A 17,189-nucleotide genomic window follows, 5' to 3' on the forward strand; every position below is an offset into this window, starting at 1 on the left:
CACAAAGCAGCGATGACCATTATGAATTACTGAAATAGGCATTTGTAGGAAAATAAAAGTTTAGAATTCGTGGGTCGAACGTGCCACATTTTTGGGGCGAACTTACCAAAGTGAAGGTATAATTTCATTTGAAACGCAACCTAGGAATGATATTTTACTTATAATTTACAGGGCCGCAGTTTAAACATACGGCCGTCCGACGCTACGCAGTGACTCGGCTCGAACAAGCCTCCGACGAAGACCTTCTGCTTTATCTCTTGCAGCTTGTCCAAGCGCTGAAATATGAGCCTTCAACTCAAAACGGTCAAGATACCGATACAGTAACAAGCACCAACGTAAATTTGGGTTCACCGGGTCATTCCAATTCAAACGCTGGTGCGCAACAAGGCGTCCCTATCTCACCTGGTACACATTCACAGCTTGAGCAGCCTTTGTGAGTAAAAGCTTACCAGAGCAAAATTTCTTACATTGTATACAGTTTATCGAAATCTGTTAGTTCATTGATCTTCGAATTAGAAAAAAACAGGCGTATGTTTTTTGTACTACGTATGTGTAGGCAGTTTGACAATGACCGTGGCATATTTTCGGGGTACGATATAAAGAGGACATATAGCTAAATATACGCTTCCCGCTAATGAAGCTCGCCTATTAATACCTAAAGCATTTCTCGGCTATTCCAGATTGTCCAGGTTTGATGAATTGATGGAAAGCACGCAAAGCAACGTCAGCAGTGCTACCGTAAATAGTGCGATTGATGACGTTCGAAGGACGGATAGAGGAGTCGACTTGCGGGAACGGAGTGACGATCGTTATCGGGACCAGTATAATGATACTGACTCGAAAGATTCTCGTTATCGCGCTGCTGGTATTGAACGATCAACGGCAATACATCCCGGAACAGCCGCTGGTCCGCAAGATGATTCAAGTTGTGCCACGGGTCTGGCAGCTGCGGCCGCTATTACGGCTGTCCTCGAGGACAATCGCGATCTGGCCAGCTTCTTGATCAAGCGAGCCAGTCGAAGCGACACCCTTGCTAACTACCTTTATTGGTACCTGACTGTCGAGAGCGAAGGTTCTCACAATCATGCCCCAGTGGCAACAGGGACACCCGGAGCAAACGCTGGAACCGCTGGTGGAACCCAAACGGCCAATAGCGCTGGTAGAAAAGATAACAATGGAGGGTAAGAACCATTCGAATAAACTGGAAACGACTGTAAAACTTCTAGGAGTACAAATTAGTGCAAACAGATCTCTCCTATTAGATTTGACGCGTCTAGCAGTTCAATGATACGTTAGGGCGTAATAGTGACAATGAGATATTGTATGGTGTAATTTGCCTTTACATGTTGTAGTTGTTTGATCAAACATGGTCACTCGGCCTAATAGTTACTTCCGTATACACCTTTGGGTTGCTCCTATTTTATTTTTTAGGTAGAACGCAATGCAGATTTAGTCCTATTGCAAGCATGCGCTTTATTTTCGTTGGGCGAAACATTTTTGAACGAAAGAACAAACTTTTTGTTGATTTGTTTCTCCCTCCAAATTCAATATTTGTTTCAAATTGGACTAAAACTATGTTTTTTGTATGTGCAATAATGTATTATCAGAGAGAGTATAACTCCTTTTCGTTCTTTTTTTTTACATTAAAGAAATCGAAGCTATGCGGACATGTATGCCGATGTTCTGCGTCGCCTCGTCCTTTGTCTGAAAAATGGTAACCGAGAGCAAGACCTGCGACGGAAGATGCTGGCCAAACAACTTTCATTCATCAAAAATCTTGTTAATCTCATGAAGCCAATTGCTGCTGACAGTAGCAACCGCCAAAAGAAGGTTTGTAGTATACAAAACTGAGCGACATTCGCCTAAGCTGCTATATTTTGCGACAGCTGACCTGATAATTTGATACCGCAACCAGCTTGTAAGGTATAGTTCAACTATATACCAACAGTGTCGTCTTGCCATAACCTCGTTAGACTTTTGCGGTAGTCTTGCTCACCCATTGCAAGTAACAAAAGGCCATTCCCTTGATGCAGTTATTATATCTACCTGTTTTACCGTTAATAAACAAATCTATTTTAGTTATACTTGACAAAATAAACTCTCGCTCTACTGCGAACCTACAAAACTCTGGTAATTCTGTGTTAATTCTGCTGAAACCCCATTGCAGTATTCTTAGTATTTCGTTACAGCCATCTTATTATGGCAAACATATTTCCTCGTCAGCTAATCTGAAAGTGACCCAGCTGTCTAGGTGCACTTGTGCTTATTGGTTACATTCAGCGTAACTCTTAGCCTAAATACGCCTACCCTGTCTCTTCCGGTCCCGTTACCCTGTTGCAGTACAACGGGATAAAATGCTTATTCTTGTTTTTCTATGGAATACCGCAATAACCTTGTTGCTTAGTTGAAATCAGGTTATTCGGCTGTCGCAATTATCATATAGTTGCAATTAGATGGTTGCCACAGCTGTAATTAGCCAACATCGTGTCACCTTGTTGATAAGGTGAATACGGTTATCAACAATATTTAATACCACCTTTTTTTCTTTCTTATTGCAACTAATCGGTTTCTCAATTATTACGTAAACTACTTTTTCATATTGTGCCATTCCTTTTAAATTTGTATTTTTTCTAAAAACACCTTAAGGTTTCTTCATATAAACATTACAAAAATCCTGGATGATCACGGAACAAGTCGTCCAAAAAACCCTAAAATTTGTCTAAAATTAGCAAAAGAAATACCCAGTGAAACCTATTTCGAACATCCTACTGACCAGTCCAACTCAATGCTCAAACTATGCTCAGATAAAACCCTTAGTTTACAAGAACTCGGACTAAAGCGATTACCTCGCGGAGACGGCTTTAAGCGACCAAAACAACAATTAGGTAGATTCCAGTGTATGATAAAGTCAACAATGTAAATCCGCGAGCTTTGTCTTTTGGCAGCCAATCCGTTCTCTAACGTTCTCAGGAAATTTGTTCTCGCCTATGAAGCAGATCTTCGAGCTTTGCATCGTGTCTGTTCTGTTTGGCAACCCGGTTCGTGTAATGAAAACGACTGAACCGTATACGGGTCTCGAGCTGTGGCTCTATATATATTAGAGAGAGAAAGGGAGGAAATCAAGTCACCTATTGGTTGAAGCCTCTTCAGTGACCAAATCCCCTTAAAATATTGCAATAAATGCTATAGTTTGCGCGTCTCCTGCTGCTCTAACGGATATAAACACCCTCAAATTGTCAACTGGCTTCTATTATTGAAACGCGAGATTTCCTGGTCGTCCAATGCAAATCTTCGTGTCGAACTATGTCTAATATTTGTCATTGTTTTTTTTTAACGAAAAACAAATATGCAGATCGAGAAATTAAGAGCCTTGCTGAGCGATCCGGAAAAGTCAAAACTAGTTTTTCCTGAGAGTCTTGCGTTGCCGCTAAATCCAAAAGTGCGTGTTAAAGCAATCGTGGCTGAAGAGGCGACGCTATTTAAGAGTGCCCTTATGCCTTGTCGCTTAACCTTTTTAACGGATGTCGGAAAGGAGTACGTCGCGATATTTAAGCACGGTGACGATCTTCGGCAGGACCAACTTATCCTGCAAATAATCTCTCTTATGGATAAGGTTAGTCTATTTTTTTTTTTAGAAATCACTGTTTTGTTATTCACTGCTTCTCAAATTAATTGTACCACACACATTTAATTTTGTACTTCTTCTTTTTAATATGTATATATTTTTAATAGTATGTTATTATGAACTCAGTAAATCTGAGATTCGATCGATAGCTATTAATAGGTCTTAATGACGAAAGTTCACAGTAAATGCAAAACAACTTGTGAGTTCTCAGGTATTTATTACAATTAGTAATATAAGTTCAGGCAATCTGTGCCGAATGGCGAGCAGCGACACCGGTGGCAGTTCACAATAGATGCACTGTTTCCAATATAGATTCTTCTAAATCGTCAACTTTTCATAAAACACAGCTCCTTCGACGCGAAAATTTGGACCTTCAGTTGACACCATATTGTGTGTTGGCGACTTCAACCCAGCATGGCTTCGTCGAGTACGTCGAGTCTCGAACGGTAGCTGACGTGCTGAAAGAAGAAGGATCAATTCAGAATTACTTCAAAAAATGTGCACCTAATTCAAACGGGCCATACGGAATCGATCCCGAAGTAATGGACAACTATGTGAAATCCTGCGGTAAGCTTCTCTCCTCTTCACACAGATGTCGATGATCTCAAGGTGTTTAATAGTGACATCTCTGTGATCTTTTATAGCTTACACAGGAACTGCACCCGAATTTTTAGGCGACCCTTTGCTTCATGGAGACACTTTGACGCTCTTAAAACATATTTCGTTTACTGATATTATGGATATTAGACCTACAATGGGTATCGTAACAACAAGACCCACAGCGCAGTGGCTGAAGTCAGAAAGGATTTTGCTGCTTAAGGGTAACACCAGACAATACATTCGAAAACGTTTTTGAGTCGGAAAGGATAAAACAAGTTAGTAAGGAAAAACAACCGCTAGAAAAGTGATAAGAAGCGAACTAATAATACCTAAAGGAAATAAAGAACGTTTACGGTCGGTAGTGAGGGTAATATACTGATATGTGTACGTTAACATACTTTTAATAATTCTCTTTTGCCACACATTTTTTAGCTGGCTATTGCGTGATCACGTACCTTTTGGGCGTGGGCGATCGCCATTTGGACAACTTACTACTCACCAAACGTGGTCAGCTCTTCCACATCGACTTTGGCTACATTCTCGGTCGGGATCCGAAACCTTTGCCTCCACCAATGAAACTTAGTCGTGAAATGGTCGAAGCAATGGGAGGCGTGAATGCGGAGCATTATAACGAGTTCAAAAAACAATGCTATACCACGTTCCTACATCTTCGGCGTCACGCTAACCTTATTCTTAATTTGTTCTCTCTTATGGTGGATGCCAGCGTGCCCGACATTGCTCTCGAACCCGACAAGACTGCCAAAAAGGTTCAGGACAAATTCATGCTTGAGATGACAGACGAAGAAGCGGTCTCCGAAATGCAGCGCCTTATCGATTCGTCTGTCTCAGCTGTCATGGCCGTCGTCGTGGAATCTCTTCACAAATGGGCGCAATATTGGCGCAAGTAGACTGAGCCGAATACGTCAGTACAGAGACAAGGTGAATTAATCACTATACGTATTGTAGTTGCATAACAATAATTGAACGGACTTCAATTAAATAATCCAAAGGAAAACAGCATCAATAAAAATAACTAGTAGTTTAAATTTCAGTCCAACGTACACAAATGAAAACCAAATAAAAAGGAAGCCTAAGTTTAGTTTTGATGATGATTAGATGAGATGGTAAAAACTGGCGCAAAAATAGGTGTCAATGAAAATGAGTTATTGTTTGTTACGGAGGGGTCAAGCTATAAACTGTTTATCAAACGAAATATGCAGTATACGGCATCAGCTGTACTCGTAGGTTTTATCTAAATGGACAATGCATTGGCCAGACTGTGGAAAGAAGGTTTTAGGATCGCTATACTCACTTTCTCGTGATGTGTCCGTAGGCTGAGTAAACAAACGAGAAGCTTAGTAATACTCTCCTTTGCATATAGAAAGAGCTGCAGTAATAAGGGATCGTTACAGCTTTTAGGTAACAAGAACGAAGCAGCGATAACTGCTGAAATTCAATCGACGTAAGGAGCTCCTAATTTTTATTCTGTTGTCTGTTGGATGTTGGTGGCATCGTAATAAGTTTAATTACTGATGAGTCACCCGAACCTGATCTAATGAACAACGCCATCGTAGAAATAGCGTGTAAGCTCGCTGGCAGTGAAATGCTAAAGCGTCACAAAACGCCCCGTGACTCTAGTCGTCATCTCAATCAATATCAGGAAAAAATAGCAAAGGTGCTTTTTCTGTATTACTCTACGAACGCTTGCATTTTCCTTTTTTTCAAGCAAGTAATAACATTTGCACATGCCGAATCCCAAAACTAAAAAGTTAGATGCCATTTTATTTAAAAAGGGCTGGGTAAATGAAATGCGCTAAAGGGGAGCATACGACGGCCATAATTGGACAGCAGACAAGGCAAAACAGAAGATTTTTCCAAACCAAATGTTATACTCTACTGTTGGAGTGAGTTGATAGCGTTGCAAAAGTAAAGAATGCTACATATAAGCAAATTTTGTACATAAATGTTCAAATCACAAATAGACCACATAGATGAGATCGCAGAAGTATACATAACGTAAACAACAACAACACAGTTATCCGGAAGAAAGAAACTAATGAAAGACGAGAGCGACAGCATCCAAAGCAGTATAAAACGAATGTAAACAGCGAGTCAGAGAAGAGATTCACTGAAAGTGAAAACAACAACGTTCTTTCAGCACATGCAAAAAACATGAGGTTGTAGTATATGAACAGGCCTTCACAAGAACATCACAAATAACACATGTCTGGGCTGTTTAGTCGATCAATATGGTGGTTCTGAAAATACGTTTTTGCCTTTCCTCTACATGTTTGTAGATAGGTTTAATTTTACTACTATTGAATTACTTTGTTAGCATGTATGTGTATCTGTATGCGTTAAGGTCAAGTATAGGTAGTAAAAGGTATGAAAATCTCTTAAGAAACTTAAAAGTTTACTTCCTTAGTTAAGGACAAATAAGTCAATAAAAATAATGATAATACCCGCGCCGTTTGGCTAATTACATCGACGGAAACATAAATTATAAAAACTTAAAAGATTCTGTTACTCCATTCTAGATGAAAAAGAATAGCCAGCTGGTTTGCTAAAAGCGCGTTTCCTTAACATTTTTTTTAATATTTCATAGTTCTTATTGAATTACAGACTTACAAATGCACAATTACAACCAGCTCGAATTAATAATTATAATCTACCCTTTTTCAGTAATTTTATTACTCAAAATGTAAATCTTTCTTTCGTTACGCCACTGCATAGGCAGACGCTCTAACGCCGTTTACCGTAGAGTTCCATTTATTGACAGCTTTTATCGACGTAACTTCAATTGTGATACAAAATCATCATACATACACACACACATATATATGTATATGAATAAAATAAGCATGCATAAGACTGATATAGCTATGGGTACGCTTGCATGTATTTTTGTAACATTTCTGCGATTTTAGCACTTTAGAACGGTAGCGCAAACGTTGATGAATAAGCACAGGTGATGGAATACTGGATTTTTTGAAAACTATAGGAAATAAAATTTGAATATAGAAATAAAATAATAGGAAACCTGAGCGAATATAGAGTGTGAAAAGAAAATTAGGATAAAGTAAAAGCACTACTCAAGAAAAGGGAGCACTCCTCACAAATGGAAAAGACGATAATACGATAACCGGCGAATAAAACTATTTAAATATAATTAATACCGTGCTTTCATTTCAGTCGTTTGAATCGAACTTCCACGAACTATTTAAACGTTGAAATAGTGTTTCTACTGGGTTTGTACAAGCGATTTATAATAAAAGAGCCACACAATTATGTGTGCACACTTTGCAACTCAGAATAGTACCCATAGAGGTATGCAAGCCCATAAGACAAAGTAAGAAATAGCGATACCGACAGCTCGCTTACACCAAGAAGAGCTTTTCCATCAATGCGAAGAAATCAATTCCCAGAAAAAGTGAAAATGGATTTTAAAGCTGTGGTTCTCTACGAGTTTAAGCTGCCTGTATGTTTTTACGTCCAGTATCGCCGTTAGGCGTTCCGTCAGACAAGGTTGTCTACCAATACTTAGCATGGCCCTAACTATCAGTAATTGACAACTTATTTCCTAATGAATCTAGGTCTAAATCAGTAAACTAGTTATATTTTTTGTTAGATTTTGATATCTTATAACGGTTGCCAGACTATTGGATTTCATCGGCAGTCATGTCATGGACACTATCTTATACATATGAGATCGAATGTGAGCAGAGTGAATACTCCTAAAAATCCTTTTTGACTCTTCCTAACCTTGACGAAAGCCTTGCCTGATGGCCATAGCACTAAAGTAACAAAACGACTGAAATGCCGTTTTTCTTCCAAAAATCGATGCTTTTATTTTACACATCAAATATATAGCTCGGTATCAAGCTATCGATATTATTTTGACTGGCCGTGTGTCCTTGTTGTTGTTGTTGTTGCTGTTGTTGCTGCTGTTGTTGTTGGTGTTGTTGTTGTTGTTGTTGTTGTTGTTGTTGTTGTTGTTGCTTTTGCTATTTGCTGCGTAGTTGTAACCATCGCCAATGAACCGCCAATGAACCTGGCGGGTCGCTCCTAAGACCAAATCGTCATCAGCGTACTATGATGATGATGATGATGTGGGCGCTAATGGTCCTTGGCCCTGCTAACTAGCACAAGCGAGAATTCGTGAACACATTACCACTAAAAAGATTACCTCTAACTCGTGGCAGAAAGCAAAATTGCTTGCTGAGCCATTACAATTCGTCATAAATCGATGAGTTGCTACATTTTGTTGACGTACCATTTACTGCTTTTGCTGACGATGGTGCTGTTAATAATGACGCAATGATAAAGACACGGCGAATACAATACGTATATCGCATCGCTTATCCCGTCCGTGCAACCATCCATTTATCCAATTGAAGTTTCCCTCCACACAACCTATTTTTAACCAATATCCTTAATAGATTTTTCTACCTTTCCAATGTTTTCTGTCTGCTCACTTTTTAATCAAATCCATCACTTTCCAGTGCAAACCCCACTATATAGCAGGTGATGTAATTCCCCATAAGTCACAATCATCATTTATTTTTATTGTTATCCAACAATAGTAATACCACCATATATAAATCATAGCTCATGTCCTCACTAATTGCAGTTACGTCTCGTCTGGCCATTACAAAATAATAAGCGCTAGCCTGCGCCAATGTGCGGTTTTCAATATTGGCGCGTACCAAAGCGTTTAGATTTTCATCTCTATCTTCCCACACACGAAAAACTACGGGTGAGATGCGCGAAGATCGGCATTCTTCCCTTGGCGGCATACAGATGTACGTCTGCATGCTTTCGATATTCTTGATAGGTTTAAGTTTTGTATATCTGCGTTCTTGTCGTTTTTCCCGTCTTTTACTTGTCAGTACTCTCAATCTACTTCTTATCACCTGCTTCGTCTGCCTTGGGAGTTACGGCAGCTGCAGGTTTTTTCTTGTTCTTGTTTGAGCTCGAGTAGCTCTGTTTGAGGATGTCAAGGACCTCCTTATTTTCAATCTTGTGATTGCTCTGGTATAACGATGGGTCGAATGGCACCCCCGTGATCTTCACCGATCCGTTGGGCATTAAGAGCACCGTCGTTTTAAATTGCGCAACCAATTCACCCTCCTTCTCGAACAGAACCTGGAATGGGTCAAGTAGAGCATGTTGTACGCACTCGCCGACGCTCAGTCGCGCACGAGCTTCATCTTCGAACGCTCGCAGTGTAAATGGCATCGAGAAAGCTTTTTTCTCAACTTCCGAGAAGAACACACGTGAGGCCCGCATCTTTAGTTTGTAAACATGTTCCGTACGCTTAAATACGGTGCACCGAGATTCTTTCTCTTTGCCACGGCCCTCTCCGGTCGAGACGAGGACGTCCAGCGCGTATACCTCGTACTCTTCGAATTTGCATTCTTTGTGCTCTTTGCGCTGAGCATCACTGGGATTCTGGATAATTGATTTTTCGCCGTCAATTTCATGTTGCTTGAGCTGGTGAGATAGCATTCCCTCGATTGGAAGGCATTTGTATGCTTCGCACACCTTGTACAGATAGAAAAACAACAATGAAGAATTGGTCACCGATTAGATGGGAAAGGTTCAACGTTAAAGCGGATGTCTTAATAGCATAATGAGTTTCTATGGGAAACGTCACTTTGTCAAAAACACTATGGGTAGGCATTAAATTTTGCGTTTATGAGCGCGTTACACAGGGTCTTGAAAGGCAAAAAAGCGTTCATTCAGTGAAAGCTTCGGACATTGTTGTTAAGGCTAGAAGATACATCTAAATAAGCCTACGTGCCTAGTTGAAATAATGGTATGATACCTTCTGAGTAATTTCGGTGACCTTAGAATTTATTCCGCCCGGTCGCACGAGACGAAGAGCAGCCTCGATCGATTTATGGGCAGCCAAAATAACATCTGCCTTCCTTCCTGTCGCCTAAAAATCATAAAGAAATTGTTATGCCTCAGAAAAAAACGAGGATTTCAGATTACTCTTGTGTCAGTGCCGTAGGCTCAAGGCTAACCCTACCTACGCGACCAATCTGCATCGGTACACGTACGATGTTCCTATAAACCCGTATTTGTATATATATACGTATAGTGAGTTTAAGTGCGCTGTTCGCATAGCCTACAACCTCTTTTAGCTTCTTCATACATGGAAAAGTTGAATATACTTGGCAGATATAATTGCCACACTCGATATAGCTAAAGTAGTTTAGTATTAGTTCTATTTCTCTTCAGTGATACGCCGTGCCCTAGATGAATAAAAAAAATAGCAAGTACAACGGAATTCTAGCACAATTTCTTTTTGTAAGGACAGCAATAAATAAATAAATAAATAGATTTGTACTAGTACAGAGCCTAACACCAGTCGATGAAACAACCAATATCAGTTCGCTCGCATCGTGTGAGAAAAGCATTTTTGTATCGTCATAATGAAGATTGAAAAAAAAAAGGTGCGAAATAAATTAGTACAAGACAGAATGTAGTAATTTAAAAAGTAGGACAAGATCGTTGCAATTATCTTAACTGATCGATCAAATTAGGACCAAGCCCGTTTTCGCTGCTCAATAGTATGACTGACTGAAGATGAATCATTTAAATATCTATTAAAGGAAAGCAGATTATTATATTAACACTTAAACCATGCGTTAGCTAGGTGCGACACACTAGCGCAAAATACTAAATATTAAAGCTGTCATGGTACTGCCTGCATGAAACAGACCGTACAAGATATAGTTGCAAGGCTTAATTGGTGTTTGTCTATACACATTTTACCATGACGGTGTTAAAAAAACAGTTTTGAACAGCTCCGAATTACGGTCTACAAGCCTACAGCATGTATCAATTTGGGAATTTATGTGCGGACGTTCGCAGCGCAGAGTGCCCCCTAATTGGTTTAAGCAACAGTTTACTCATGGCCAAAAGTTGGAAAAATTGGTTTGCTAAGTAAGGTTTAACGAACGTAAAACAGCAAATGATCGTCTTCTGGACTATACCGTTGAGCCTGTGTGAGAACACAAACACGTAACTATTTTCACGACGAACTCCGTACATAGAATATGACTGTAGTGACTGAGCTACGTTACCCATTCCGAAAGGTGTTGCAGAAAAAGGTTGAAAGAACGACCGTTTCATTACTTAGAACAAAAACCCTGATCTTTTCATGATTGATGATAATTGTAAGTCGGAAGGCCGTTCAGCCGTGTACAACCACATAGGATGCGACCCAAGCGTCATGACCACTTAAACTACCTAATCCGACTTTTAATTTCCATATCGATCATTTATTTCTAGTTAGCAACGTTGCTGAATTGTTTTCAATTTCTGCCTATAACTGAAACGTCATTTCACTAGTACCAACTTTTATATTGGTAAATATACCCTGTTCCTGCATCGGTCTGACAAATCCACCCAGGACTCTACAATACTTGTACATTTGATGCGTACGCTAGCAATACGGCACTATGATTTAAAAATATCCATGATATCCCCACTATTGTACTGTGGACAAGGCGTATGCAAAGATTATTCCTTGAGCGAGCAGATGTTGATATTAGATCAGACGTCAGCATTGTAAATAGGCGCACACCACACAGAGGGTAGCTCCGATCCCTGACTACAAACAGCAGCTTCGATCGTCTGTCTCATCCGTGTTGGACAACTTGTCCAGCCTAGAATAGCCTGAGCTGGCTGGAATCAAACTTTTGCAAAAGACACAACAAGTTCTACGAACGAGATACTTTAGCTTGTTCAATTAGATATCCCGTATACTTGTTTTTGGCGCCAAGCAATACTCTGCGTAACGCCTAGAGAAAGTAACTGGCCACTTGTTTAGATTGCAGTTTAATGCATGGGCCACGCATGTACGTACACAGACTGTATATTGCCACTACAAACGGAGCCAGTAGCGCACCTACAAAACAGCCAGTAAGTCAGGCTGTAAGACAATAAAGCGATCGTCATTCAAAGACCTAGAGGTCCTTAATTTCCGTCAATCGACGCCATTCAACTCCATATGTTTGCTGGTTGGGACATCCACACAGCGTCATTGAATTGTTAAACGGCTTGGATCAGCAGCAGACCTCAGCTCATTGAACATGGCTCTGCTAATTAGGTTATGAATGGGAAAAGCAGTCCCATCTGTACACCTCTTAATCATTATCGTTCTATCAGTCAGGAACACTAGGTGTCCCGTTCTGTTCTTACCTTATTCTCTTTTGTGGCGCCGATAACTAGCGTATGCGCGACGACCGCAATAAAACCATCGATATGTGCGCCCAGATCAATTTTGACGACGTCGCCAGTGGCCAGAACGACGGGGGGTTCGCTTTTCAACGGTGAAAAATGGCAGATACAATTGTTAACGCAGATACAAGTAGGGAATGCAATACCCTTACGGATATCTTTGCTCTTGTTGAAAACCGCTGCTGTTTCTTCGGTGAGCGCTTTATCGCCGAATTCGCACAGGTCGAGTACCGAGGCTCCAGCCACACATTTCTCAATGAGCTTGACTAGAGTGCGGTTGACGATCTCACCCGCGGTCTTGTACTTGGTGACGACAGCCTCAATTCGGCATGTCTGCTCCTCCTCGTGCATCTCCGACATGGTGTCAAGCGTCTGCGGTCAACGTCGCTGGTTTCAATCTCCGGGACAATCTGAACAATGATGACAAAAGAGAAACTCTTCGCTTGCTCTCTCTCTCTCTCTCTCTCTATCTCTCTCTCCTACACACGCACAGACTTCCGTTGCACGACGCAATGGCGACTTGCACTCGACCTTTATTTTTTGTATCGCACCAAACAGGACTGGATTGTCTTTTATCACACAGGGGGCCTCGGCGCCTCACTGATTACCGATCGCCGCCGACCGCTCAGCAGCACCACGTTGCTCGCACGACGGTGCCTTGCGCCAAAAGAAGTCGCCCGCAACGACAGACTGAGGAGCCCGGACCATAACAGGAAACGACGTAGCCGCCGAACTAGCGCCTGCCTAGTCGCCAGCAGCTAACGAAGCTAGACACAGACAGTCGAACCCAGCTGCACTATGACAACGATAGCTGTTGAAAAAGTAGCAGTAGAACCTTTGAGTAGCAGCGTCAGGCGTAGCACAGATACATATGATAAACAAACAGACAGCCACATGTATACAACTATTATTGCAGAAGGTACGGCCGCTGGTGATGCTGCCGCTGATGGTGGTATAAACTGGAATAAGAAATCAATGACAATCCTCAGTGCTAAACGATTTTACTGATGAGTTGTTAAAGTATAAATACATAAGCGTAATATGGACTTGTATGGGATATACGCTAGTCAATGCAGACTCGTCCAATACATAGTTGCACAGCTCTAAGCTCTTTTGTGTCCCGTTCGCGCGCATAGACAGTAACATCCTTAATTTACGAACGAGTACAAAAAGCGCTAGAATTCAACTGCATCGTAAGGGTATCGTGCCCTGGACCTTCGTGGCCAGCCAACAAGCTGTAAACATCAAGCCAAGTCGATCAATTCATGCGTAGGGAACTCAACAACTTTGTCATATAGCACAGCAATATCTAGAGTTGGCTTTCAAGCCTCTAGAAGCTTAGGTGAGTCAATTATGAACACAGTTAATTTGCCATAAGGTTTGGAAATTTCCAAAGAATCCACTAAGAAAGCAATAGAGTTTTTATATGGACCGGCATTAAAAACCCTTTCTTTTTTTTGTCTCAACATACTTTAGATAAATGAAAACAAATCAAGTATTTCAAAAGTTGTATATGGCTCGTTTTTGATCCCATTGCTGCTTGTCACTGTCGTATGTCCGTGATGGCGGTCTGGTGTTTGAAACAGTCGCGTGCTATGAAGAGCTAGCAAACCATTTCGAAAGCTCTCTTAGTAGCCAGATTGGGTCTTCGCTTGTTTCACGTTTCAAAAAGAAAGGAGATCAAGGCGCTGCTTTTTGAAGCAGGCGCCTAATGAAAACACAGCATACATGAAAACAAGAAGGATAGTTGACATGCAAACATCACAACTAGATCACGTAAGCTAGGGCTGCTGTATGAGCGGGTACCACCACGATCGTAAAAAAAAATTCTATGTAAAATCAGCGCCTGATCTATTAGGCAGGACATTAATTTTTTGATATAATAGTTTTAGAATGTATCTCTTCTTTGTCGGTCCACTCGAAAGGACTGTCTGTTGGTTACCCATAGTTATGAAAACATCAAGCCAAACATTGAGAAATTCGTTGACATTGCCTTGCAAGAGTTTGATCAACTAGAAAGTTTCTGCACATTCTCCATACTTCATGACAATAGACAAGGTTTTGTTCTATTTTTTGGAAGATCATAACTAGCGACGACAAAAACATAACACTAATCTTTAATTTATGTAAATATTAAACAAATTTTTGAAGGAAATATTTACTTTTAAACTTAACGAATACTTTATATCTAAAGTAAAAAGGTACAATTTCTCTTCTAACTATGCAAATATCTCCCAACTCTGCATATTGTTATAAGTTTTTATTTTAAAAAAAGAAACCTTGAAAATAAATTCTATCAATTTTGTTATATTGAGGCACTATTCAGGATATGTTCATACCGCTGATTCGTCCGTTAAGCTGTTATTGGCAACAGGCTTATATAGTCAATAGGCTTAAATTTCACAAACCTGTGGGAACAGAAATTTTACAAATCACTCATCTCAGGACTACTTCGCCATGTAGTATAAAGAAAATGACGGTATACGCTTTGTTTATTCAATCACATTTAAAAATAAACCGATATTATGTAGATTTTACCGGGCTCTAAAAACAGAACAATAGAAACCTTGATAAAAAATAATCTCAGGCGTTTCTTACAGAACCAAACTGTATTATGCATGCCCCTTGTTTTATCTACTGTCTGACATTTCACATCATCGGTGGCATAAGGACCACTCGTGACGTGTGTTTTCTTGAATTTCAAACGAAGAGATACAGATACATCCTAAGTTATTGGCCCGTCTTGAGATAGGTCTGTCTATGAAAACATATATACGTCGTCTCCTCAAGCAAGTAATACTAATGACGATTAAAATAAATCATAATAATAGTAATGATTAGCGAGAGACAGTAAAGTTTAAAATAAATTCCCCTTAGACTTCGAAATGAGAAGTAATAAACAGTGCCAGACTATTTGTATTTCGAAATTGCTTACAGTTTTACATTTACAACTGCAACACGTATCTGTCGCCAGCCCACTGCCAGTGTCATATCTAAGATTGTCAACGGTGTGTGTCGTAAGACGTTATATATCAAACAGTATCACTAGAAGTTGCACTGTATAACAGTATGTAAATGTGGACCAAGTAAAGGATCCATCAATTTCATAGAATAGAAATAATCTAGCACTAACAAAGACCGGAGGGCACAATCACAGCCACTAGTTAAGTTCAATGACAAGAACGTAGCTAGTGTTTTACATAATAGAACAACCTGTCTAAGCTTTTGAAATCCGGGTCGAAAGTTCGCGTATGAACTTACTCAAATTAGTCATATCTAGGTGCAGTAAAGCATACGTAGATGTGAAACGTCAGAGAAAGCATATTGCATTCACCTCACAGGAAGTTTACCGAACGTACGAGTATAGTGGCATCGATTAGACAGATAACCCCCGAAGATGAGTCGTCAGGACTCGAACAGCAACCTCTTCTAAGGTCGTTAGTGCCGAGGTCCATCAATCAACCCTGGAAGATAGCGGGACACATCTGTAGCGTTAATTTTCGTCTTTGAGAGATCCGATTACCTCCGTTCAGGTCAGAGATCACCATGAATGAAAGGTGTTACAAGAACATTCCAACTCATCCAAGGTGGCTACTGGAGCTCTATTAAAAATAGATTGAATCTATCGCGATGGTCTATCTGAAAGATACTTGCATGCTAAATGCATTTGTCAGCTTTTTGTTAGAGGCTGGTCGGCGAAAATAAAGAGCTGTCGAAAAACAGCCAGTAACCACACGAGATAAGATAACGGTATCTTGATGGTGATTGCGTTCAAGTGTTGCCCAGTAAGTCATGGTTTGCTACGCAGCAATCAGCGATAACTGTACTTAAACGTGGTTACACATCAATTATACACACATTGCTACAATGACTTTTTACGACAAGTGCGTGGAATGAAACCAGACAGGTCAAATATGACATGCTCAACATACACGTTGGTTTGCTACGTGCATTGGTAGGTTTTGTATGACGATGCTAAATACGCGTTCGAAACCAATCAACAGTTTTCATACCCGAAACGCGTACAAGCGTCTAATCTGAATGCTTTTGATGTAGCTAAATGATCAAGTTACTCTTGACCCACTAACTAGCAAATAAGTTCACTGTTTATGTCAACAGTTGCATATTTGCCAAGGCTGAAACTGGCTGCCAATGCAAAAGATTCGATCTGCTTAGAAAATACCATATGCGTATTAACCATTCACCGGGTCTCGGTGAACGAATGATTATCCGTGATAATTTGGCAGCATTGGGCTCAACTATTATAGATCGGTCTCACTCACGTACCGACTTAAGTCTATGTCAAAACGTGAATCTATGGCGGCGGTTGGTCCGGACCGCTTGTGTCAGACGCTATCGCTTGTCGTATTGATAACTTCGCTATAATTCAACACGTATTCGAATAAATAAAAAAGCGAATGTACTTCGCTGTTTGCGACGAAATTATATGTATAGCATGAAAAGCTGTTGTTAAATAGCTCTAGCGTAAGCAAGTGGATTTTGTGATTGGAGCTGAATTTCGCTCGTCTTGGGAAGGGCAAAGTGCCCTACGTGTCGATGCCAGTATGGCCGAAGTGTCCACAGCTTCTGCTATGCTGACGTACAGCCAGGTTCTAGCTTAAGACATAAACGACACACAATCGCTGCACCAGAAAAAAAAGCAATTTGGTCGATCTCTTTCCCTTTTCGCCGACTGTTTGGCCGTTGTGTT

General features: G+C 40.4%; 2 protein-coding genes and 1 long non-coding RNA gene across 3 annotated transcripts in view; 1 reads left to right on the plus strand and 2 right to left on the minus strand.

Annotated features, from left to right (window-relative positions):
- Window positions 1–7,398, plus strand: part of Pi3K59F (phosphatidylinositol 3-kinase 59F) — a 13,486-nt gene extending 6,088 nt beyond the window's left edge. Inside the window, exons 9-14 of the mRNA XM_086968122.1 lie at window positions 172–433; window positions 681–1,181; window positions 1,650–1,830; window positions 3,353–3,613; window positions 3,973–4,192; window positions 4,658–7,398. Of these exons, the coding sequence (XP_086824248.1) occupies window positions 172–433; window positions 681–1,181; window positions 1,650–1,830; window positions 3,353–3,613; window positions 3,973–4,192; window positions 4,658–5,133 (1,901 nt within the window). The 3' untranslated portion in view covers window positions 5,134–7,398. The remainder of the gene's footprint in view (window positions 1–171; window positions 434–680; window positions 1,182–1,649; window positions 1,831–3,352; window positions 3,614–3,972; window positions 4,193–4,657) is intronic.
- A 644-nt stretch (window positions 7,399–8,042) lies between these two features.
- LOC111260051 (proliferation-associated protein 2G4) lies at window positions 8,043–13,286 on the minus strand. Its single transcript, XM_022832526.2, has 3 exons — window positions 12,440–13,286; window positions 10,053–10,166; window positions 8,043–9,769 (listed from the first exon to the last, which is right to left on the minus strand). The coding sequence occupies exons 1-3, from the start codon at window positions 12,836–12,838 to the stop codon at window positions 9,125–9,127; spliced, it is 1,158 nt and encodes a 385-aa protein (XP_022688261.1). The 5' UTR covers window positions 12,839–13,286; the 3' UTR covers window positions 8,043–9,124.
- Window positions 13,287–14,721: 1,435 nt separating this feature from the next.
- On the minus strand, window positions 14,722–15,942 carry LOC111260054 (uncharacterized). Its single transcript, XR_002680023.2, has 2 exons — window positions 15,813–15,942; window positions 14,722–14,886 (listed from the first exon to the last, which is right to left on the minus strand). It is a non-coding gene; the product is annotated as an uncharacterized LOC111260054 (long non-coding RNA).
- Between the last annotated feature and the right edge of the window lie 1,247 nt (window positions 15,943–17,189).

Source organism: Varroa jacobsoni, unplaced genomic scaffold (genome assembly GCF_002532875.2).
Source record: "Varroa jacobsoni isolate VJ856 unplaced genomic scaffold, vjacob_1.0 scaffold_394, whole genome shotgun sequence".
Classification (NCBI taxonomy): Eukaryota; Metazoa; Arthropoda; class Arachnida; order Mesostigmata; family Varroidae; genus Varroa; species Varroa jacobsoni.

Bases quoted from the DNA above. Each gene is read 5' to 3' on its own strand.
- LOC111260051 (XM_022832526.2), bottom strand. From the start codon at position 12,838: ATGTCGGAGATGCACGAGGAGGAGCAGACATGCCGAATTGAGGCTGTC. The intron at 10,167-12,439 runs GTAAGAACAGAA...TATGATTTTTAG, and splicing joins GCGCCACAAAAGAGAATAAG to GCGACAGGAAGGAAGGCAGA. The intron at 9,770-10,052 runs GTATCATACCAT...TATCTGTACAAG, and splicing joins TCACCGAAATTACTCAGAAG to GTGTGCGAAGCATACAAATG.